The 23,798-nt window shown below is 56.7% G+C and overlaps 9 protein-coding genes across 9 annotated transcripts; 3 read left to right on the top strand and 6 right to left on the bottom strand.

Moving 5' to 3' along the window:
* Positions 1-249: 249 nt before the first annotated feature.
* Positions 250-447, top strand: PG997_007197 (polyketide synthase; the record flags this gene model as incomplete). Its single annotated transcript, XM_066811512.1, has 1 exon — positions 250-447. One exon carries the CDS (start codon positions 250-252, stop codon positions 445-447), a length of 198 nt encoding a protein of 65 aa, XP_066666854.1.
* Positions 448-643: 196 nt separating this feature from the next.
* Positions 644-1,378, bottom strand: PG997_007196 (uncharacterized protein; the record flags this gene model as incomplete). The annotated part of the gene is made up of 1 exon (XM_066811511.1): positions 644-1,378. One exon carries the CDS (start codon positions 1,376-1,378, stop codon positions 644-646), a length of 735 nt encoding a protein of 244 aa, XP_066666853.1.
* A 706-nt stretch (positions 1,379-2,084) lies between these two features.
* On the bottom strand, positions 2,085-2,849 carry PG997_007195 (infection structure specific protein; the record flags this gene model as incomplete). Its single annotated transcript, XM_066811510.1, has 1 exon — positions 2,085-2,849. The coding sequence occupies one exon, from the start codon at positions 2,847-2,849 to the stop codon at positions 2,085-2,087; it is 765 nt and encodes a 254-aa protein (XP_066666852.1).
* Positions 2,850-4,985: 2,136 nt separating this feature from the next.
* On the bottom strand, positions 4,986-6,524 carry PG997_007194 (DAO-domain-containing protein; the record flags this gene model as incomplete). The annotated part of the gene is made up of 1 exon (XM_066811509.1): positions 4,986-6,524. The coding sequence occupies one exon, from the start codon at positions 6,522-6,524 to the stop codon at positions 4,986-4,988; it is 1,539 nt and encodes a 512-aa protein (XP_066666851.1).
* A 1,270-nt stretch (positions 6,525-7,794) lies between these two features.
* On the bottom strand, positions 7,795-8,082 carry PG997_007193 (uncharacterized protein; the record flags this gene model as incomplete). The annotated part of the gene is made up of 1 exon (XM_066811508.1): positions 7,795-8,082. The coding sequence occupies one exon, from the start codon at positions 8,080-8,082 to the stop codon at positions 7,795-7,797; it is 288 nt and encodes a 95-aa protein (XP_066666850.1).
* Positions 8,083-8,286: 204 nt separating this feature from the next.
* PG997_007192 (Isotrichodermin C-15 hydroxylase) lies at positions 8,287-9,021 on the bottom strand (the record flags this gene model as incomplete). The annotated part of the gene is made up of 1 exon (XM_066811507.1): positions 8,287-9,021. The coding sequence occupies one exon, from the start codon at positions 9,019-9,021 to the stop codon at positions 8,287-8,289; it is 735 nt and encodes a 244-aa protein (XP_066666849.1).
* Positions 9,022-10,616: 1,595 nt separating this feature from the next.
* PG997_007191 (uncharacterized protein) lies at positions 10,617-14,310 on the bottom strand (the record flags this gene model as incomplete). Its single annotated transcript, XM_066811506.1, has 2 exons — positions 10,617-12,546; positions 12,614-14,310. 2 exons carry the CDS (start codon positions 14,308-14,310, stop codon positions 10,617-10,619), a joined length of 3,627 nt encoding a protein of 1,208 aa, XP_066666848.1.
* Positions 14,311-20,203: 5,893 nt separating this feature from the next.
* Positions 20,204-22,309, top strand: PG997_007190 (uncharacterized protein; the record flags this gene model as incomplete). The annotated part of the gene is made up of 7 exons (XM_066811505.1): positions 20,204-20,367; positions 20,476-20,823; positions 20,891-21,000; positions 21,077-21,348; positions 21,412-21,838; positions 21,919-22,130; positions 22,199-22,309. 7 exons carry the CDS (start codon positions 20,204-20,206, stop codon positions 22,307-22,309), a joined length of 1,644 nt encoding a protein of 547 aa, XP_066666847.1.
* Positions 22,310-23,124: 815 nt separating this feature from the next.
* PG997_007189 (uncharacterized protein) lies at positions 23,125-23,739 on the top strand (the record flags this gene model as incomplete). The annotated part of the gene is made up of 2 exons (XM_066811504.1): positions 23,125-23,267; positions 23,355-23,739. 2 exons carry the CDS (start codon positions 23,125-23,127, stop codon positions 23,737-23,739), a joined length of 528 nt encoding a protein of 175 aa, XP_066666846.1.
* Positions 23,740-23,798: the final 59 nt, after the last annotated feature.

Below are 23,798 nucleotides of genomic sequence, written 5' to 3'. Positions count from 1 at the left end.
TAACATGTTTCCGTCCATTTAACCAGAGTCTCATTGCGGGGAAACAGGGGCAGACATTCCGAGAAACGCGGGGAACCAAGACAAGTCGGTAAGTGTCATTTCAATTAAGGCGATGCATCATCAGTGTAACAAATTCCATATTAGTGATATGAATAGCAAGATACGGTCTAGAAGTTCCGCGGGGACTGGAAGGACGGCAACCCCGCGGCTCTGCTGACGGCGCGGGCGGAGAATATTGCCGTCGCCAGCATGATTTCCACCGAGAAGATCACGCTGGGGCGCGAGCTGGACGACTACGGCCTCAACAGCCTCATCTCGGTCGGGCTGCGCAGCTGGATTAAGCGCGAGTGCGGCGTGGACTTGGCACTCAGTGTCATCGTTGAGACGGAGAGCTTGCGAGCGCTGGTGGGGGGAGATTCTTGCCGAGATGTAGAGGTAGATCACTGATTCATGGTGTGAATAAGGAGTTGGAATCTGTGGAGGTTACAACTTGTGTGATACTCCATGGTTTACTAAAGAAGTGTCAATGAGGTAATGTATTGGTAACTAAGCTCAGCTGCATCCGCGCTACTCTCCGAATCATCCGTTTCTCACTATGACCTTCGCCGGGATACGCCACATGATGACCAAAGTCAGACAGACATCACGCTGCCACCAGCGTCTTCTCAAAGACGCGATACTCGGTCGGCCCGCGCAGCAACGGCGCGATCTTGGGGTACTCGTCCTGAAACACGCCCAGCCGGACCATTCGGTAGCCCAGCCGATCGTACCAGGCCTGCAGCCGGGCCTTGAAGGCGTGCTGGAAACCCGAGGGCACCAGCAGCTCCAGGCGCGAGACGGACAGCCCCAGCGTCTCCCGGATGTGCCCCTCCGCGAACCGGACCAGCGCCGAGCCCTGGCCGCCGCCCTGCTGCGCCGGGTCGATCGCCATCATGCCGAGTTCGCCCACGCCGTCCGAGACGCGCCGGATGCGGATGCAGCCAATGGCCTTGCGCGGCCCTTGTTGCTCTTGTTGCTGGTTTTGGTGGCCTGGAGAAGCAGGTGGAGGAAGGAGGTACAGCACAGCCAGCTCGCCGGCCTGGATGATGCTCCGCACTTCCAGCTCGTCGGTTCGCTTGGTGCCCTCGACGAAGATGTCGTTTTCCGTGTCAAAGTAGACTCGATTCACGATGCCAGTGAGGGTGGCGACCAGGGCATCGTCTTTGGCATCGTCATCTGTGGCTATCTCAATGGTGGTATTGCTAGCTTGTGCGGGCGGCTGCTCTGCGGGTTTGGGCGGCGGCGGCGCGGCGGCCCCAGGCACCGGAGTCACTGTCGTGGCCGGGACTACGGTCTCAGCGACGAGCTGGGGGACGGTAGGCGGCGGTGGTTGATCCATTTCGCGGACGGAACTAGCTTAGCGGAAGCGGATCAGAGAGCGAGCGTGGTTTGGCAAGAGAACGGCTCTTCCCTAATGTGTTTCAAACAACATTTGAAGTGATCTGTTTGCGAGGAATGACTCAAACTCGCTAGAAGTCATCCTCCTCCTAAATCGGCGCGCTAGAACAACCAACAACTGCTGGGGTGGGGGGTCGTCATTTCTATCGCCATCCCTTGCATTCTTGGTTGTCGCAAAGGCCAGAAAACGTCTCAATGCTCTCCCACCAAATCCAGTCAGCCACCACCAGTCGCGGAATCACATAAAAAGCAGGGGAAAGTGAGACATTGATCCGAAGCACGTGGCGAGGGTTGAGACAGCCGCAATTGGTTGGTAGTAGTATGTAATATGCCTCTCGATTGAATTGATTAAAGTAGTGTGTCCAATCAAGGATGACATGGCGCCAAATCGGCAATTATCGACAGAGAAGTTGACAGCGAAGATTTCTTGTGGGAGACCATTCCGCCGAGGGCCTGAAGAATAATCATCATCCTTTTTCGTCTTGTATCCTGCCCGCGCTCCGCCCTTGCTGGGGTATCATTAAAGTGAGAAAATATTAATGCGCATCGCGAGTGTATCGCGTCTATAAAAAAAACCTGCCCGGTCCAGGAGAAGAAGAAGATGGTTATCGGAAAAACGCTGTCTCCAAAGATGCTGACATCTTTTTTTACAGAGCGACCACGGCGCCCAGGAAGCTGGCTGCCGCAATCGCCATGCCGATAAGCCCCGAAGAGTAGCGATGCGCGTCGCTCGACTCGGGCTTGTCTGATGGCGCGGAAGGCGCAGCAGAAGCCACGTTGAAGGCGTTGTTGTTATCCGTGTCGCCCTTGTCACTGCCACCCGCAGGAGCGGTGGGCAGCTTGGTGGCAGGAGCGGCTGCCGTGGTGGTCGGCTTCACTTGCGTGGGCGTAGGGGACGGCATGGTGGAGGTGGTGCTGGTGCTGGTGGTCTTGCAGAAGGGGACGTCGGAGGCCATGTCCATGAGGGCGGGACACTTGCTGAGGGCGCCCATGATCTCGGAGCTGTGGGACTTGTACCAGTCGCCGACCTGGCTGGTGTAGGAGGCATACTGGGCCGAGAGGGTGCCGTTGAAGCTCGGCGTCTCGCACGGGTCGGTGGGCAGGGGCACGGCGGCCAGGGCGGGCGGCGGCGTGGGCACCAGCTTGTAGACGGGGATGACATCATTGAGGGCCTTTGTGCACTTGGCGTCCAGCGGCTGCTCGCGGTGGGCGACGGCAGGGACGGGCGAAGGCGAAGGCGAAGGCGTAGTCGTGGGCTTGGCCTGCTTGGGCTTGGTCGTGGACTCGGGCATGATCCATACGTCTGTCACGATGACGACGGGGCCATTGTCGGAGTTGTCGTCCTGCTGGTCGGACTGACCAGCCACCGCGATAGCGAAGAAGGCGGCAGTGAGGGCGGACGGGACATGCATATTGGCGGATGTGGTTGGTGGTGGGAAGGATGAGAGAGAGAGAGACGGGTTTGGGTTGGGGTATAAGTAAACGAATGTAAGATATCTTTTATGAAAAAAAGATTATGTATGATGCTATTCCCAGAGCTCTGTAAGAAAAAAACGAACGGAGGTGTATTAGAAAGAGAGAGAGACAGACCGTTGTGGTTGAAACAATGGAAAAGGGAGTTCGCAGCCGCCAGCGCGCGAGAAGCCGAAGGGCATTTTACAGGGGCATTGATCAAATATTCCAACGACTGTCCACTCGCAGAGCAGATCTGGGATGAAGCCGGAGCCAAGATGGATCAGAATGGAGCAGGGCTAGGAGGTTAGGCGAGCAGGGAACTCAGCCCCCTGGCCGTCATGCAAGGTACAGAAATTCAATGCCGACAGCACAGAGCATGCCAGCTTACTTGCCAACTCGACTGCACCAGAACTAGAACCGCCCGGCGAGCACGGCTCTTCTCGTCAAATTCTACCGCTGGCACCAGCACCAACACCAACACTAGGTAGCCAAGGAACATGCTTAATTTGGGACGAACGCTTCGCCACTCATCAGCACCTCATCCACCACCGCAAACCGGATTCTGGAGAAAAAGACCAAGGCGGTCGTGGGAAATTTAGAAGATCGACATCACGTAGTTTTTGACAGATCCCGACCCGAACTGTGATGTGCAACTGCATGCGACCGTAGCAAAGATCAAACCCCAGGGCGGGCGGGTGTTACGATCAACTGACTCGGTCGGCGGCGGTGACAGGCAGTTTACAGTAGTTGCCGCTCCTGAACCCGCCTGACACAGCGGCCTTTTGCCCAGCGCCAGAAGAGTTTGGAGCGTTTGGAGGGTTACAGGTGGGATGGCAAAGCAGAGGGCGGCAGCGCTTAGACCAAGACCCGAGGCAACCCCCAGATTGGCACAGGAGCTTCCGGTCCCTCTCTGTCCCTCGCTGTCCCTTTCTGCATTCCGCTTTTGGACAGGGATCAAACACCGTCGAGCGTTTCATCCTAACTGGGTGCACAGCGTTTCTTTGGCCCAAATGTCACCACGCAAGATGGAATGACAGATGCCATTCTTTGCTCGGACGGCACTTCGGCAGAGACTCGAGATTGTATTTTCGCTTCAATCGAAACATTACTTGCTCCTCGTCGTATCATGCCAAAGCAACTCTTCTCGTATTTGATGGTATGTTTGTATGTTCAGTCGTCATTCGAACCTCGGAGGTTTTCAATTGCGCTGTTGGTGATCGTCAATCTTTTCATCTGATGGCAAAGAAAAAAAGCCCAGCATCTCTCAACGCGAAACGCTAGTGGGCGATGGGCGCCAGGATTAAAAACGGGCCACCGAGATTGCATCTTCAAGCACCATGACCAGCATGAGCATGGCTCCCTCTCGGCCAACTATCCGCCATCACAGCCTGTGCCTTTTTCTCCAGCATCAGAAGAATACTAATATATCGTTTTGATATCACTACTGTTGTCTGCAACCGCTATTTCTTAGAATACCACCTTGTCATCGACATTTCATCGCCGGGACAGGGACAGTTTACCCCGCGTTCAGTGTTCCATTGTGGTAGGTTAGGTGTGTCGCACGTCCCGCAGGCTTCTCGGGGGAAGATGTGCAACACCACTTCCATCATTGCCTCGTGGGTATCGGTGTGTCCGTGTCCTTGCGCTTCTCCGGAAAATTAACTACTGTGAGAACGATCCGGCGATCTTTTGGGGGCGTGGCAATACATCCAATTATTGAAGTCACTCGAAGCAACATGCAGCAATGTTATCTCACTGGTCTGCTTAGTAGCCAGCTATCCCATTCCTGAGCATCCCAACATTCACCCCGATGCTGAAGTAAAGGTCACCTCAACGGGACTCGGCGAGATCGATAGTTTTCTAAGGTATCATGCACATCCACTGAAAAAACACATATTCAGTGAGGTCATCCTGTTCACAGCCGTAGTCTGCTAGAAGATATGACATGCCAGTAGGCGATTGGCTGTCTACCAGCTTCATCTAGATAGATATATGGACCGTACGCCTTCCCTGCGATAGTCTTTCACTTGCTCAAGGCTCCCAGCCAACGCAACCCAGAGAACGAGAAACAACAGGCAAACACGGCGGTCACTCTACAGCTCAAACTGGCCCCGACGGCTGCCACGGCCGGCACTCCGACGCACCACGCTCGTCGTGCTGTTCTGTTTCCTCAGGCGCTCTTGCGTCGGCAGAAACGCCGTGGGGAACCACTCGTACAAGGCCTCGTTCGTCGCATTGGCCATGTGGTTCCGGATCATCTCGCTCAGCCCCTTGCCGCTGAGCCAGGCGTAGTCCATGCCCTCGCCGTTGAAGCCAGCCGACACCCACTCCCCGCCGGCCGCAGGACTCCTGACGGCCCTGTTGGTGAACTCCTTGGAGAGGGGGCCGACGAACGGGAGGGCGTCCGTAGTGAAGCCCTCGACCCCCGTCCAGACGCGCTTGGTGCGGCCCGGATAGATGACGTCCTGGTGCAAGTCCGCGGGAAAGTCGGTTCTTTCGGGGCCCCAATTCCGGTAGCCGAAGTAGGCGGGGAGGGCGCCGTTTAGGTACGAGGCGGTGGCGGGCGCGGGGAGCACGCTATCGTCGTACTGGTTCCTGCTGCCTTCGGGCGGCTCGGGGATGCCCGCGCCGCCGCCGAACATGTACTCGCCGTTCTCGGGGTTCTGAACGATGTAGTCCAGGCCGCCCCGGAGGAAGAGGGACCAGGCGCGGCCGCCGGGGAGGCTGACGTTGTTGTGATAGGCGGGCCACTGTCCTGGTTTGGGCAGCTGTGGAAGAGAGTCAGCATAAAAGGCAAGAATCACCAAAGTGTACGTCTTTGGACTAATTGGGCAGAAACCAGCTTGGAACCGAGATAAAGATGAAACACTTACACCAGCGCCTCCGAGCTGAGCGCTCATGCTGAGGAGGCCGCCCGCGAGGGCGTTGCCGAGAATGGGCACGAAGTGGGGAGACCAGGAGTTGGTGGCGTAGACGACGTGGTTGGCCAAGATGGTACCGCGGTCCGTCGTCACCGCGAAGTTGTGCGTCGAGTTCTTGTCCGACGAGGCAGCAGTGACAGCAGTGGCGGTGGTGTGCGTGTCGAGAGACAAGGACTCCGGGTAGGCGTCCAGCAGCATCTTGAGGCTGTTGGTGACGAAGCGGTAACCCCAGATGGCCCCAGCCACTTTCGCAGTCCCGGTCAAGGCGCCCACGGCGTCGGGCATCATGGAGATCCGGACGGCCTCGTCGCGCTGCAGCACACCCCACTCATTGCCCACCTCGGGCACCTCCTTCCTGAGTGTCTCCCACTGCCGGACGGCTTCCGCGAACGGCTCCTCTTCGAAGTAGACGTCCAGGCTGTCGACCGGTCGGACCGAGGCGGCCCGCCTCTCCTGCGCGGGCAGCCTGCCGGCGGCGCCGAGGAGGGCGTCGACGTGATTGGCGCGGAACTTGGTGATCTTGGCCGCTTGGTCCTGGGTGGTGACCTGCTTGGCGTCGACGTACTCCTCGTAGGACGAGGGGCGGATGTGGCCTCCGTTCCGGCCCGTCGCGCCCGAGCACGCCTGGCGGGCTTCGAGTATGGCGATCCTGGGAACTTTGGTGGCGTTGCTTTCCATCAGTAGATGCCAGGCGATGCTGGTGCCCGACATGCCGGAGCCGATGATGACGATGTCGGCGCTTTCGGGCAGCGTCGGGGACTGGTGATCGGCCACATCGGGGTGAGGGGGATCTGCCAGTAGGAGATGGAGGGGTTCTTGGCTGGGTAGCCTGGATCGCCCTGGCCGAGGGCGGCCGACACCAAAGTGCTGGCAAAAAGGATATCCAGGTACATGTTGAAAGAGTGCCAGCGGAAATTGATGGTCAAGTGTCGACAGGAGGTCAATGTCGGTGGACTTGTCCAAGATCTCCCTGTTTGTCCCTCCCGAGACGCTGGCCTTTATATATCTATAGAAATCAAGGGAGTGTCAACTCGGTGAGCCAACTCGGAGAAAACGAGGCAAGCCCATCAGATGAAAGCGGGGTCTCTCTCGGGTGTCCGGCCTTCTCGTGGAAAGTATTCCGGTTGCTGCAGTCAAATGCAGACAGCGGTGGAGGGAGTGGGAACACGATAAAGCGTCCTGTTAAAGCCGCATGTTCAAGAGACAACGACTCGGAGAGTCTATTATCCTAATGTCCCAATGGCCGTAGGGAATGGACGGGCATACCGAATCAATCCCCAAAGCTCTGCAAATGATACCAGGGGTACAGATAAGGCAGATACGTCGCATTCCGACTGTGTTCCCCCGCGTTCGGGAGGTCACCGCGGTACGCCTCCCCGCCACCGAAGGCCACTGGCGGGATGCAGGCTGTATTCTAGCACCCACCCCCTAGCCCAGCGAATTAGAAGACACCCCTTCATCATGGCATGCAATTTTAACTCAACCGATAACCGAGACCTTGAACGCCCCAAATTGCCTATTTGCTTGGTTGGAAGCGACCTGCCCAAATTGGTGCAGTGGCAGCATCATAATCCCGCAGCGGCGTCATTCCAAATGATTGACCATCTCAACTGCGTGTCGACATCTTGCTTCCCTCCCGCCCGTCCATCTCCGAACTTGAGTCAGTCGTTTTGGATTTTCATTGAGCTTGGCGCTCATACAATGTATGACTGGCTCGCGGTCGTACGAATAAACTAGTCAACGCCCCCAATACGGCCGAATAAACAGTGGTTATTCCACCTACTTCGAAATGGGTAGCATGTTTCCTAATGCAGCTATTTGGGTTGACTATGTAGCTTATCTTTGCGACCGGGAGACTGACCATGAACTGGAGACCAGACGAAGGCGTCCCCATGAGTCCTGGACAGATGTTCCTGCTTGCTGCTGACATACCATCCTCCCGTGACACCCCAAGTCGATCACGGGCCTCAAGATTTTCCTATTACGTACCCATGCTGCGGGGCTTGAGATCTTCGTACAGCACCGCAGAGCCCCGAGGATGAAACACCAAATACGGACCATCGTGAGTTGAGTTGAACACATCCCAGGTGCAGAACTCCCCCGGCCTTCCCCTGTCTCTCCCTTCTCCCACGGCGCCGAGAGGACCGGCCGCGGCTTCAAAGTCAAAGTACCAGAGCGTCTTGGCCAGGACGATGGACGTCTCCAGATACACGAGCGGCTTGCCGACGCAGTTGCGCGGTCCGATGGAAAAGGCAGAGAAAGACTCCATCATCGACTTCCTGGCTGTCTCATTCTGCTTCGCCGCTTCTGTAGTATCATCATGGAAAGGAAGCCAGCGCTCAGGCTGGAAAGCGAAGGGCTCGGGGAAGATGGCGGCGTTGTGGCCCAGAGCGTACAGGTTCACGCCGAAGAGGGTCCCTCGCGGGATGTAATGCCCATCGATGACGAGCGGCGCCTTGTCCGCGTCCACCTGCTACCGCCACAGGTTCGCGGGGGCAGGGGGCGACATGCGGAGCGACTCGTTGATGCAGGCGCGGAGGTAGCGACAGCCGGCCAGTCGCGGCCCGTCACGGATGTCGTGGCCGCTCGCAAACGTGGACCGGACCTCGTCGGCCAGCCGCTGGTAGCAGGCCGGGTTCCGCGACAGGTAGAAGAAGGCCGCCGTCATGGCCGTCGTCACCGAGTCTGCCCCCGCCACCAGGAAAACGAGAGCTTCCTTCCAGATGACGCTATCCCGCGTCGTGGCCGCCTCATCTGGAGGAAGCTCGTCGGCAACGAAGGAGAAGAAGTCGGGGGCTGCGTGCGTGTCCAGCGCGAGGCGGGATTTCACCATCTTCTCCAACAGACGACTGAACTTCTCACGCGTCTCGTAGAAGATGTAATCAAATACCCAGTTGGTGTGAACTCGGTAGAAGGACGGGAAGTGATGCGAGATGTTGCCGACGAAGAAGCTCAGCGTCATGGATCGCGGCAGGAGCCGGTTCTCCTCGCTCGTCTGCGTGGACAGGTCATATCCCAAGGCCAGATGGCCGATGATGTCGGCGGCCAGATAGCTGAGCTTCTCGGTCATGTTGACGGGCTGCGATGCTGACTTGAGCAGAATCTGCTCAAGATAGATATCGACCTGGCAGAGGAGCGCAGGCTCAAAGGATCGTATGGAGCGTCGCGAGAAGGCGTGGCTGACAATCTTTCGCTTGTAGCTGTGCATCTTTCTGTCGAGGGTGTTGAAGACGCTGTAGACTCTATTCCTGGTCAAGAGCTCGTATGTGAAGGATTTGGTGATGCGATCATCATTCTGGTATATGGCTGCAGGGCCTCACGTCAGTGATATCCACCAAGGCTTGGATCATCAACGAGGATACCTTTGAAAGCACTAGCAGAGTTGAAAAGTAGTCTGTTTGGTGCGGTTCTGATAACAGGGCCTGGATTCGTTGTTAACATGGCAGAAAGACGTCTGCTGACCTTGCGAAAGGTTTCACACGTTGGCATACCATGCTTCTCATGTAGTCCGAGCACAACCAAGTGCAATCGCTTTTGAGCAGCAAACAGACCAGAATAGGCATCAGTGAACTTGGCGATCAATGGCCCCGGATAGCTGCGCAGAGGGTGCAGCAGAACCCTATAAGAGGCAACCATGAGGAGCTAAGTAACACAATCAAAATAGGGGAAGAGGTCAGCGAACTCCAAAGCCTGGAGCGAAGCTGGGCATGAGAACGAGCACGCTCACCAACAGAGAAAAGCCGTACGCTCCACATCGAATGGCAGCACTTAACATGTCAAGGAACGACATGGCGACTTTCGTTACGTCGTAGAGATGGCTGTGGTCTGTGAAAGATAACTCTCGCTAACATCTGCTGACAGATGGCGCTGTTGGGATAGGTAAGACATAGAACTGAATGAATCTACGAATTGTAAGAAGATAAGATATTGATTGATGAGACAATTCTAGAGTTGCCCACAGTGAAAGAGTACGACTTGATTTCTGCCTGAAGTTTTCTAAACACGCGCCCCGCCATCAAGTTCATCCCTTACTTCGATTGAGCATGCGACCAACCATGGGTCCCCCTAACCTCCAACCAACTCGCCCGCCCCTGACACCACAACAGCCACAGTGTCAGGTCGACCGTGAGTAAGAGCAGCGAGCTGCACCACGACGAGGACGCCCTTGGCATCGCGGGCTATCGTGGGCCGCGTCCAAGGAGGAGTATCTGGACGAGCCGTATCGGTCTCGGTGGGCTCATGGGCGATCGTGAAAAGGCAGTTTAGTCAGGGGAACAAACCCCCACCGCCATTCCAGCTCATCAACGAGACGCATTTCCTCGACAGATTGTGGAAACGAATGTCGATTCTGTAGAAATTTCCCCTGCCTCTACATCACAAAAATAAATCATGAGTTGTGTTGTTGAATCAAGGTTTCATTTCAAACATAAAGTCGATCCCTTCTTCTATCTGGAGTCTATACATGTGTTACCTACTTTCCCAGAAAGCGGAACTATCAATTCCATCCATACGCCATGCTGTGCGACAGAAGTCAAATCATCTGCGTCGGGGCAAATCCTTCCGTTCGGCCGAGACGACGAAAGAGGAACATGCAGCAACCTAGCAGGTCGCGCGAAAACAAAACAACAAAATGACGAGCACTTCTGGGGGGTATCTCAATCCATCAATATAAATGATTGGCCTCGTTACTTTCCGGTACGAGGACTTGGTGGTGGTGGTGGTACAAGGTGCTGCCAAGCACCTGTTGGTATAATTTGGTGGACCAGGGACATGTCAAACGGCGGCGAGGTTCACGCGTTCCGCTCAGGCGTCTCCGAGCTCCACCGTGTCGAGCCAACCCCGGATGGCAGTCCGGAGGACGCTCTCTTTCGCCTTTTGCGGCGCGTATCGGACGCGCGACGAGGGCGAATGGCCCTCCTTCTCCCGCTGGTCGACCACGTCCTGCACGATGCCCTCCAAAGTCCCCAGCACGACCGACTTGCACTCGGCGCGGGGCACTTCTTGGTGGACGTCCATGGGCGCAGTAGGCACAGCCGCCGTCGTGTCGGTAGCATTATTGGCTTGTTGATGCTGCTGGTCCGACGAGAGTTCGCTGTCGCGCCGCTCACGACGTTTGCTGGCGGACCGGGATGAGGTCGCGGAGCTGTTCTTGGAAGAATGGTCGCTCGGTAATGCGACGACCCTTTCGATGGCTTCGATCAGGGTCTCGTCGAGTGTGACAAGAACCTCTTCTTCGATCTTCTCGTTCAGCGGCTGCTCGTAGGGAGACAGCGCCGGCGTCATCAGCGACGCCGAGCTGAAGGGGTAGCCGCCGGTGCTGGAGAGATGCGTCTGAGTCCCGCCACTGCTCCGATCCGGAGAGAACTTGGGCCGGATCAGTCGCTTGTACGACAGGCGCTTGATGGTGAAGTTGGTCGTGTCCGCGATAATGGCGCTGCTCACATCCACCCACTGTTCAGTGGGCCATTCGGAGGGCAGCTGCTGGATATGGATGGGGGGCGTGGGCTCCGCCATGAGCGACTCGCGGACCTTCTCCAGCAAGTCGGCTTGTGGCGCGATGGCCTGCAGGGCAAAGTCCCGGTGGTACTGCTGCAGCCAGCCGGCCACGTTCAGGGGCGCATCGCCGTCAATGGCGATACGGGACAGCTGCCCAAAGCTGTCCATGGCGCTGCCGAGGCCGGGTGTCGAGAGGTAGCCGCTGCTGGACGGAGAGCTGACGGCCGAATCGAGCGTGGCCAGGTAGTCCGGGAACTGGATATCCACATCGATGACGCCGTCGTCGGAATTGATGGTGGTCTTGACAGGAGACTCAAACGCCCCCATGGGGTCCGGGATTCGCTTGACCGAGGAATCGGAGCGGTCCACCTTGTTCTTGGGCGTCTCGGGCTGATCCGTCGAGGATTTGGGAGAGTGCCCCGTGTCCAGCTCAGGCGGCTGCGTTGGAACAGGAGACTCCGACTCATCGGTCGGCGGCGGCGCCTCTTCGGCCATCTCGGCTAGCCTGTCTTTCCTCTGGGACGGCATGTGAGGAGAGGGCAGCGGACTCGGTCTGCCGCTCGGCAATTCCAGCGTCGTTTGGGTGATGGAAGCCGTGGAGCCCTTCCGTCTCGCATTCCACAGGGTGCTGATGACGTTTCCCCAATTCGAGCCCCGACGCGATTCGGCGGTGCCCTCGCTGATACTGTCCCCTCGTCGCAGAGTCCGCTTGAGGTCGTCGGCCGCCGTGCTCCCGCTGCTGCCCGGGCGGTTGCTGCGACGCGTGTCGGCGCGGTGCATCGACGAGAAGTGGGGAACCGCGGCATCCGGCGTGATGGTGTTGGTGGTGGCAGCGCTGCTCTTGCGCGTGTTCAAATCGTTGCCCGGCATGGGGAGGGTCGTATGTTTGAAAGTGGCATCCGACATGCGTCTTCCATGCTGCGTGTCCAGGCTCAGGTGCGCCAACTGCGCGGGTATTCCCGTGGCAGATCTGGTGGTGGCCTGAGACTGGATGCTGAAGCTGCGGCCGTGCGAAGGTCCCCGGGGCACACTGTTATAAGGTTTGCGATTGAGCTTCCGGCGCAGGAATTCTTCTTTCAGGATGGGCACAACGACCGGAGGCGAGTGGGAGAAGGAAGCAGATGTCGTCGGCCGGAATGCTCGCACCGACGGCAGCTGCTGGTTCGTGGGCAGAAAGGCCGAGAGCAAGAAGATGAGCCGGCGGGCGACCATCTTGTCGTTCGAGACGATGATGGTCCTACAAGGTAGCGAGGTGTCTTCCTCTCCTCGGGCTTTTTTGCTGCTGGTAGTAGCGCCGGCGGTACCACACGGGACTGAGGGCCTGGAGCCAGTCGTTATGGGTAGCGAGGAATCCAGTCAGCAGGTTGAAGAAGAAGAAGCCTTGTTCTTTGCCTCCTGCCCATTTGGCCACCCATCTGGCTTCGTCGCGCCATGGACCCCAACGACCCTGGCCCGTAATGACGCGGGTAGCACGCAGACCTGTCACGATCCGGATACGAGCCGCGTCCACTTCACGGCCCAACGCCGTTTCCTGCATCAGACAGTTGGCAGGCAGCGTCACAAGCTTGGCGTTGGTCTTGGGCGGCTTCATCTGGGAGGCATTGGAGCTCCGCCGGTGCGTATTCACCGACGGGGTTCGGCCAACTGGTGCTGGGACATTCGGATGAAAGGGCTCCGGGGACGAGTAGTCGACTGCCTTGAGCATGGGGAAAAGCTTGGTGGCCACGACGGACTGCAGGTGAGTCAGGGCCCTCATGATGATGTCCCAATGTTGCGTGATGGCGTCCATTCCATCTTCGCCGCCGTCGCTGTAGGCCGTGTCGAAGGATTCGGCGCCCAGGCCGGAACCCGCCATGGACCAGCCGGACCGGCGGGTCGAGTTGAAGGACGAGGGGAACGAGTCGTTTTCGGAATAAGAGCCCGGCTTGAACACGGGCTTGGTAGGGGCGGATCCCGGGGCCGGCGTGCTTGGCGGCAAATGCAGCACCAAGGCTACGGCGTACATCGGCGTCCTCTTCTGCTTGGGCTGCGGTTTCTTCTTCTTGGGGCCAGACTCGTCCGGAGAGATGGGGAAGGGGAAGCCGCCGTCCTCGGAGTGGCGACTAAGAGGGGTAGGCCCCGAGGCGGGTGTTTCCAACTCGTCGTTGGGGAGGTTGACGGGAAAGAGCCGAGTAATCAGGACCTTCCTGCGTTCCAACGGCCTCAGGGACGGGCTGGGCGCCTCGAAAGCCGCCGCCGCCGACTCGGACGTGAAGGACTGGGCCAGTTTGCTGGACCGCATGCTGGAGCGGCCCATGGATCCCTTGCCGTCGCCCACGTAGGAACTCGAGATGTCGGATTTGATCTCGGTGGGGACGATGTGGACTTTGGTGGAGGTGCCCTTGTAGGACATGACTTCGGAGTTGGCGAAGATGCAGCTCGTGAAATTGGAAATCTCCTCGCGGTACTCCCGAGACGCTCGCTGGGTCTCGGATTCGACATGGTGGTAATGCCGCGACTGGACCGACGGCCGGCGATCAAAGGCTCCTTGGCGAGCTTGGGGGCTCTCGGGCGGGATCACCGTCGGCCGCGAATAGCTGATGCTGGTTTTCCTGGGCGAGGTCGGGTTGCGGCGATCCTGCACCGAACCCTGAGGATACCCATGACCGGTGGTCGGCCTGTCGCTCACCGCCGGGCCCGGGTGGCTGTCGAACAGGAGGGCCGGGTTGACAGCGCCCAGGCTGTCTTGCATGACGACGACACGGACATCGCGAACGTCCAGGTCGATCTCGCCGTCGTAGTCGAAACTGCTCGGGGAGCTCAGCGGCAGGGCGGACGGGGCCGGCAGGGGAAAGACCTGATCTTGGCGGTAGTGAAGGGCTTGGTGGTCCGGAAACAGCAGGCTCCGGGTGTGAATTTCCTCTTGGACCGATTCCGGTGACGGCGACACGGGGGGTTGAGATGCCGGTGGAGGGTTGGTTGTACTTGTAGAGGACGTCAGGTTGAACAGTTTGCCTAACATGGTGAGATGGCAGGTGTCTGAGCGCCAACTCGCCTCGCTATGGCAACCGGGGTGGGTGTTTTGTTTGGCGGGAGAGGAAAGGAATGTAGGCAAGTAGAGCAAGTGGCAGCTCGCTCCTTGTTGAGTCCAGGACAGAATAGGTCAAGGTTGGGTCAGGCAAAGGTGACGATACGGCCGGTAAGTTTAGCGCTCCTCTACCATGACAGTAGGGAAACCGATCGTTGAACCCATCTCGGACGTTTTTCTGTTGCAGATGCCCTGGTATCCGGTCACGGGTCTTTGGGTTCGGAGAAGGACGCGAAGATGCGAAGATGTGGCTGCTCTGGCTGGGGGCGGTGCTGGCGCTGGCGTCTCCGTCGCTTGTACGGCTGGGGCGGGCCAAAAGTGAACTGAGATTGACGTAAGCGGTGGCCGAAGTCTAAAGACCCGAGGTTGTTGCGTACGAAGGAGGGAGATACTGGAGATGTAGATGCCTGTGAGAGAAGAAAAAAAAGCGCGGCGGGTTTGCGGCAGGTACCAGGCTGGTCCTGTCGAGTATGACCAGTGTGGGCTGGAGAAAAGCGACGGGAAAGGACCGAAGGTGAGAATTGGTAAGAGGAGTCAAGGAGTGCCGTTGAAGACGATGCGGCAGGCGATACCCGCAAAAGAAGGGTTGATGATCCACCGGGAGAATATTCTGTTTGACTAGTCCCGTCCCGGGAGAGGAGAGAATATTTACCAGGGATGGAGATGGAGGTACTTTTAGTAATTGGTCGGTGGTCGGAGAGGGTCGCGACAACCGATGCGATGGGGGTGTGACTTGCAGGGCGATGCGATGTGATGACGACAAGGCCAAAGTGGGCGAGAGAGATTGATTGTCTGCTGAGGTGAGGTGCAGGCAGGCAGGAAGAGAATGGGATGGCAGTACAGAGAGGGCGACCCGAGCGGACGGATGAGATGTGAGGCCGATCAATTGGGATCCAACCAGGCAACCGATGAGTCCGGGTGACTGTGTCTGTCTGCTGTCTGACTGATTGTGTGTGTCTGACTGCCTGACGTCTGTCTGCCTGTCTATCACTTTCTGACTTGCTGGACCCTTGTTCTCTTTTTTTTCTCTGCTGCGAAGATGGTCAGATGGGCGACGACGCGAGCCGGGTCGGTCGTTCAGAGACCGATCAGCAAAACGAGGCAGATGCAGGCGGGTATAAAATGCGGAATATTGTGGGATGTGGTCCCAGGATGGTTTAAGTAATCAAATCAACAATAATCCATGGATCTCCAGCAGCAGCAAAAGTACTGTGGACTGTGGACTGTGAGCTGTGGGAATCCGATCAAAATGTCGAGAGGGAGTTGGTGGAGAGATTGATGGAGGTTGAGTGAGGAGGGGGGGGTGATTTTGGATGGACAGTCCGTCTCGTCGTGGCAGCAGTAGCGCCAGAAATAGTGGGCAGCAGCAGCGTGCAAGGTGCCTGTACCAGTAGCTTTCTTGCCTAGCGCCTGTGCTCTAGGTAAGTACTCAATTGAACTGGTGGCGGCAGGCTTGACGATTCCAACTCTGGTCTGGTTTGGTTGGCACAGGCACAGGCACAGACACAGGCACAAACACGCTGGCACTGACTGGATGCCGTCTGATTTATATGTCAAATGTCAACGTGCACAAAAGCACATGCAACCTATCATCAGGTAGTTTCCTGGTTTCTTGGTTTCCTACCGATCTGCGCATCCTGCTTCCAGACCTGCTGCCATGGCCGTTGCTTTTCTTTTCTTCTTCCTTCTCGCGCGCACCCCTCTCCCCTCCATGCAACGGTGTTTCGTCCCTTTCGTCGATAGCACTGCCCTTTCAAGCCATGGCAGTCGCAGGCTGGATCTTCGGCCCCTCCCCAGCAGCCCTAGTGCATCCATGGTGCACATGCACGGAGGGGAAATTGGCACGACGAACTTGCGGTGAGCAGGCCCAGCGCTGCCCAGAAGAGGGTACTGATCAGATCAGAGTACGGCATGCTGGCCCTGATGGAGTATCCGATGGCCTTGATGGGCCCAGCGCTTAGCCGTCTGAGATGGGATGCACAGCAAAAGATGAGCAACAGAAAGCCCGAGGGAGACTGGGAGATGCATCATGGCATGTGCTGATGTGCCCTCGCCGGCACTAGCCCTACTTGGCTCTCGCAAGGTAACGTCGCCCTAACACCAGCCGTTTGAACCCCCGCCCTCGAATAAGACAGCGACATGGATGCCGTCCTTGCGTCCCCAGATCACGGCGTACGCCTCACGCCCCAAGTCCTTGATTGCAGCCGCCTTCTGGACCTTGTACAAGAGCCTCGAAATGGACAGGCAGGCAGCAGGTAGGCGGCCGGCAGGCAAGAAGAAACAGCAATATTTCCAGTGAACCAGGTTCTCGGTCCAAAACGAGAACGTCTCTCCTTGCCAGTATCCAAAGACGACGCCGCTGTTCAGTTTCCACCTCTAGCTACTTCTACTGTAAGCAATACTGAGACATTTATTGTTTATTCTGGCAATTCACTCCAGTGTGTAATGTTAGGTCGGTGGGTTGGGCGCCAACCCGCCGCCATGTGGAAAACTTCCGGCCCAACTCGAGCTTGACCACTTTCATCCCACTACTGACTACCGCCAATTTCTCGCACACACGAGAGGAGATTCTTACCTCCAGCTTTCCAGCTTCCCACGGGGAATATCGAACTGCCCACTCACACCCAGTTTGCTACTAACGAGGAGCTCGATTAGCACTGGTTTATTCGCTCTTAGTCGATTCGGTTCGGTCAAGTGTGTGTGTGTACTAGGTATCTATTTCCATACAAAGCCAGGTACTGTTGTGCTGGGCCGATTCCCATTCCCCATGTCAGAATCTCCGACATCAACGACCAATATATTTATGTATGCGCATGCACTACCCCCATGCGCCTTCCTTTCTATCTTTCTTTCTTTCGTTCTACTATGGTATCCCACATGCAGACAGCTGAGATGGCCACTTTGTAGTGGTAGTCAAGTATAGATGGACATTTGAATGTTCTCTCGGTCCCGCAGCCCGCAGCCAGCAACATCGGAGCTGAAAGTACCTAAGGGACTTGGGAGTAGGATGACAGTCACCCGGGGCCAGCTGCAAGTCTCGGCCTCTCGGGATGCCCTGTGCCATGCAAAATGTCACTGTCTCGTTGACGGGCGGGTCTCGGCTAAGCCTCAAGCTAAGGTTATATAAAGTTAGACTTCAAATCCCACCCCCGACCCTACCAGTACACTCTAGACCCTTTGGCCCTCTAGTGAACGGAGCAGAACGAAGTCGTGCCTCTCGCCTCGCGCGCTCGTTGATCGACCTCTGCTGCTATTCATGGTCCCTGATTGGTTTTTGTTCTGGCCATTCTACGTCGGACTTTATTGCCGCCAAGCCGGCATCTATTCTCTGACAAGCCTTGGTCCAGTCTGTTACCGGAATTTGAAAGCATCACGTAATGGAGGGACCTCATCTGCCTTGAGTCAACATTGCCACTTCAATATGCACACGTGATGCTCACCAGCGAGCTCTGGGGAATTGATTCTATGTATGTTTCGTATACGCAAGTGACCCGTCCGCCGTTGTGCGACGGGCCGCTCCTTTTAGCCAGTACCCTAGATTTGAAGTTCCTGCCATCTCACTTCCTAATCTCGCATCTCACAGCCGGGGTTCTCCTGGGGATAACCCCAGCCTATGCCCTATCCGAAGATGGCAGGTCAGATCAGTTCTGGGCGACCGGTGTGAGAGGATCAAGGGTCTGATTCAGCAGCACCTAATAATGCCTGGTCTGGTGACCTTTCATTTCTTTTCCTTGGAACCCCTGTGTGTGGGAATTTTTTCGGCTGGCGAAACGGCACGACCAGCGCAGCTTCGGCTCGGCTCAGCTCCAGTGCACAAAGTACACGCACATGGAAGATCGACTTTAAATGGCTTGAGTGCCAGGTGACTTTCTTACTGGCCGATATGGACCGTCGGCATCAGCCTCTCAGTGCGCGTCAAAAATTTATGACGTACACGGGCTGCCTGCTCGCTTCACCCGTTCCCTGTGCTCGTCGATCCTAATCAACGAACCTGCAGCAAAGCATATCGTCGTAATACGCATCGTAACAGTAGATCGTAACACTGGCTGTTTGCCTCTCTCTCTCTCTCTCTCTCCCTCTCTCTCTCGTGGCCATACAGGCAGTACCTGGATCAGGGTCCTCTGTTTCCATGACACATAATCTCCCCGAGTTCCCACCCGGTAACCGCCATGGCTAGCATGGTTACAGCAACGCGCATTGCTTTTGCCATCGGTCAATGAGGGTCTGGTTCTTTGACCCTTCCTAGCCTTCATGCGTGAAGGGTCTACCTCCGTACATGGAGGGGTAAAAATGTATGGATTGAGGGTTCAGTAGAGGGGTTGTTGACTAACGTCGCAAAGGCCAAAACACCCCACACCACACCACGCTGCATCCGGGCAGGATCTTCGACACCCTTCCATTCGTCGGGGCGGGCGTCGAGACTCGAGAGAACGAGAGAACGAGGGAGCGGATCCGTGGCGTCGGGTTGGCCTCGTGACCTTATCTGATTTCAAACCAGATTTACATTTCATACCTAATGCAATGCGTCGTCGAGTGTCATTGACTACTGTGAACTCGTATGCCAGCAAACGGCGCACGTTGAGCTTCACGAGCTGCACTGTATTTTGGCGCAGCACCAGATGGTGATGAGTCCATGGTCTGATGATGCCCGACTCTCTGCTCTCTATCTGCCTCTCCCCGTGTGTGACGCTCGTTTTGCAGGGCCAGCGTCAGCCCTTTCTCCAGCTTTCGTCAAATGGATTGGCCCGTACACTGCCGAACCGCATGGGATGACTGCATTATCGATATATCGCGCACATGAACCAGATACACTTCCGACTGCTGATAGTGAATACTGGGGATATGTTGCTGCCGATGGTCTGGAGATCCGTCTTTTTTTTCTTTTTTTTTCTTTTTAAATCGTCTCTAGCAATGTCTCGAGTAAAATACCCAGCCCTTGAAGCTCAAGCTATGGCTTGTTTTTCCATCACTGTCTACCTACAGAGAGGCCGTGATGAGCAAAGAGAGGAGTCTGAGGAGAAGCGACTGAGAGTGGGGCCGTCAGCGATACAACTCGAACCGGGTGACCGGCACCCGCCGCCCACAAACAATCCCACGAAAGCGTCTCCAGTGCAGTGCAAAGGTATCCAGCAATCCCGAACCGACTGCGGACAGGTGGGGAGCCGGGTTGCCGCCGTCGCGGCCATTGTCTCGCCAACTTGCCAACATTCTTGAGCCTCAACTGCCCGATCCCATTGAACGGCTTCGATGGATGGGAAGATGGACGACGGAGAGGGGTTGGAGGGGCAGTGGTGGAGGCCATGCCCCCGCCTCAGACCCCGTCTTGTCCGTTCGCCCTACCTGCCAGATAGATATGTAGAGCCTGTCACCTGTTACGACAATCAACCTCGAAGCTGTTGCGAGCAGTTTGCTCTATGTAGGCACGCTCTTCATCCCTGATAAGCGGTCTGCGGCTTCTGAATGGCTGCGTTGCTTCCCCCGATACCGCCCATCGGCTTTGAACCGAAGGCGATCAACGACTCGCAGCAAAAGGATGGGGGCAGGCTAGGCAAAATACGGCAGCTCGAACCTGGTCGGCTCTGTCCCGGCCGGCGGCGGCCCACCGCTACCTCCAGAATTCTACCAGCCATTCCCAATTCCCTTTTGGAGGTTGCCCGTAAAAGTCTTTTCATGTACTGTTCTTGCTGTGGCTGTTTTAGATCCGTCTCTTGCTACTGCCAAGTTTGTGTTGGTTTTGTTGGTTTTGTTCGCGTCGATCGCGCTACGTGTTGCAGTCGCAGTACTTCTCGTTTGCCGCCCTGAGTTTCCTCACCCTTGCCCACAAACCATGACGGCCGCCGACGAGCGGAGCCCGCTGCTTCCGGAAGCCAAGCGGAACAAGACGAGGAACAATGCCGTGTCCAGGCTGTGGTCGCGCGTCTGGAGCACGCCCAACCGCGTCGTCTTCGCCGGCTTCCTGATCACCTTGTCCTTCTCCGTGACCCAGGTCCCGTATGTGTGCTTTTGTGTCGCTTAGTTGTCCACGATGCAGCCAGTTCCATTCAATTGCCACGGTGATTAACCAAGTATGTGTTGAAGTACCAACTAACGAGTATGTAGTCTCTTCTACATGTTCCACATAATGGAATGCGACGTCTTCTACAGCAAGCACCCGCCCTTTGACGGCCCCGGCGACCGCTGCAGCCGCAACGAGATCGCCGCCGGCACCGCCACCCAGTTCTCCATCCTGGGCATGAGCACCACCTTCTGCGGCACCCTGAACCTGTTCTTCTCGGGCTGGCTGGTCAAGCGGTACGGGCCCCGCCTGGCGCTGATGTTGCAGACCACCATCCCGGCCGTCCGCGTCCTGCTGCAGATCCTGGGTGTGCAGGCCGGCGGCGAGGCGGGCATCATGATCATTCAGACGACGCAGCTGGTCACTGTCTTCGGCGGACCGGCCGGTTACATGTGAGTTGGCGCTCCCCCTTTATTTGTCTAATTGGGTGACTTGGGACTGACTTGTGTTTCTACGTAGTCTCGTGGTGAACACCATAGCCGGGGAGGTCGTCGAGCCGCTGCAGCGTACTGCTCTCTTCGGCCGGCTCCAAGGAATGATCATGCTGGGGATGAGTCTTGGCCTTTGGGGTAAGTTACTCTTCCCACTCCTTGATATTTGGCAACACAAAGGGGGGGAGAGAGAGGCCTAACAAACTACAAACAGTGGGAGGCATGATCGGTGACCGGTACGGCATCCAAAGCCCGTTCCTCACGGCGTTCTGCTTGTTCTGCTGCGCCAGTGTCTACGCACGCTTGGCATTGCCCTACATCTCGCCCGAGTCCTTGACGGACGGCAAGAAGTCGGATACTAAAGGAGTCTCGGGCTTCCTCGCGCCCCTGAGGGTATTGGCGCCCCAGCGATTGCAACTTCACAGTGGACAGATCAGAAAGCACTATGGTGTCTTCTTCCTCTGCTGCGGTATCTTTCTGGGTGTCGTGAGTATTTCCACTGACTTACATCTCCTGTTTGCAAGAAGTGAGTTGACGAAAAGATCTTAGGTGGCGACGGGTTATGCCCCTATCCTAATCCAGATGTACGCGACGGCCGAGTTCGGCTTCACGCAAGCCGACAACGGCTACCTGATGGCCGGCAACGCTCTGATGCGCGCCTTCTTCCTCATTGTCATCTTCCCGCGGATCATCGCGGCAGGGAGGAAGTGGTTCGCCCGTAGTGCGACCAAGAACATGACCACCCAGTGTGACCCTGAAACACCAGGCGACATTCCTACCGATCCGCGGCAGTTCGAAGCACCGTCGGCAGGCCAGTCGGAGGAGGAGCCGGTGGCATTGGCCGAGATCACGGACCCGGTGATCGAAAAGCTGGCTTCCCAGTTCGACTTGCTCTTTCTGAGATGGAGTCTGGTCGTGGACGGACTGCTGACGGCCGTGACTGCGTTCGCCACTCAGGGGTGGCACGTGTATATCGGTAAGTACGAGCTTTGCAAGCCTCCAGGGGCATATGCTATAATATCCGATGATTATAGACTATCGACTGACCAGTATCAGCGGCCTTCATCCTCCCGTTCGGCTCCGGCTCGGCCCCCGCCGCCAAGGGCGTGATCACCGAGATGTGCCCCAAGTCGCAGAGGGCCGACGCGCTCAATGCCGTGACGCTCGTGGAGAACATTGCCCGTCTCGCCACGCTGGGGCTGTTCGGCTTCGTCTTCGCCGCCCTCTCGGAGATCGGGAAGTCATATCTGACGTTTTTCTGTAATGCGGTAAGGATCTATATTTCTTTCCCTTCTAGGATTGGGTCAGTTTTCATTAACAACGCATCTTTCTTCAGGCGATTGCTGTTCTCGGGATGGGGGTTCTCTTGTTTTCCCACTTCCCGCCAAACGAGAGCACGTTGGTCGAGGAAGAGCATGAGGGGGAAGACGGCGAGACGGCTGTATAGACTATAGATCCGGTGGAATGTTTGGACTACACAGGATTCAGACGTTGAGTCTGTTGTTGACAGGCTATAATCCTTCTTGTTCAGAAGTAACGTTACTTTTGAATAGACAGCTGCTGACATGCAACATCAAAAAATGTTTCCATAGAGGGCTAATAATATTAATAACCAAGTCTGTTTGCTATACGACGTAATTATACCTTGCAGCTCCGTCACATCGTACTATGCGGTATCCATCAGGCAGAAGTGCTCCAAGGAGTTCGTGTCTGACGGGGGCGCGATACGGGGGCTGAGAAGAGATCTGGATGTTCTCCCAATCGCAAGTGAGGATTTGGCATAGGCAGGCTGACATCTCGAGATGGGCCGACTATTTCCAATCTGACTAGAGGTTTGAGAGGGGCGGTGCACAGCAACGCGGTTCGTCGATTGCCGTTGAAGATTGTCAGCACTATGACGCGGACTTGGGAGACCATCGTGCCGCTGGCGTCGGTAAGCCTCGTTGCCAAATCTCGTATTTCAGCTAGCTTCCCTCGTGGAGATGTAAGCAGGGCGTGCCAGTAAGACTCAACGTTGTAAATAATCCCCGTATTCGGCTGCTGACTCTAACTATCTCAAACTACGCCCAAGTGTAATGGAAATCAGGTCATCAAAAGATACGTGGATTTCGACTATAAAAGGAGACATCTGTCTCAGTCTCATCGTCATTGCATTCCAGTCCATCAGCCTGCACCACCATTGTACCCGATATCCCCAGAAAAGCCCAGACAGACTAGACAATCTCTCCAAAGTTCTGTAAGCAGAATACACAAATCATCACAATGGTTAGCAAGACAGTCGCATTGGCCGCCGGCCTCGTCTCTTTCGTCAGCGCCAGCCCCATCGCGCCGGGTGCTGGAAAGGACCTGTACTGGCCGGTGACCGAGTTCTTCGCCAGCAAGCCGCACTTGAGCAGCTATGTCCGGTAAGCCCAGTCGAACTAACTCATCTCTCCCCATTGTCCTCCGTAAAGAGCGCTCCGCTGACATGGACCCCACACATACAGCTACAGCTTCAAGATCGCGGTTCCGGCCCCGGACTCGCCGGTGCTGACGTGCAGCCTTAGCCAAGAGACCGGGTTTTCGGGGTCGACCTACCTCCCGTACGTGTGGCCCGGCGCGGCCCCCTGCAAGGACGCGGACGGCAAGACGGTGGAGGCCATGACCTGGTCGTTTTCGCAGGGGATGCCGGAGCAGGCGACCCCGGACGTCAGCAAGGACGCGACGTTTAATGTGACGTACAGCGAGACGCCCAACACGAGCTACCGCGGCTCCTACACGATCCCCGGGGCGCAGGTGCAGATTCGGCTCAACGAGGAGCCGAACCCGTTCGACAACGACGTCACGTACGTGGGGCCTACCGAGTTCCGCTTCACTGATATCCAGGTCGCGGTTTGAGAGATGAGTACTTATACAGTAGAAAGGGAGTCAGGGAGTGATAAGAGAATTAGAGTTAA

Source organism: Apiospora hydei, assembly GCF_038363865.1.
Source record: "Apiospora hydei strain CBS 114990 chromosome Unknown utg000006l_segment0_segment0, whole genome shotgun sequence".
Classification (NCBI taxonomy): Eukaryota; Fungi; Ascomycota; class Sordariomycetes; order Amphisphaeriales; family Apiosporaceae; genus Apiospora; species Apiospora hydei.
Note: the sequence above shows the minus strand (reverse complement) of the source record. Positions and strands in the feature narration are given on the sequence as shown.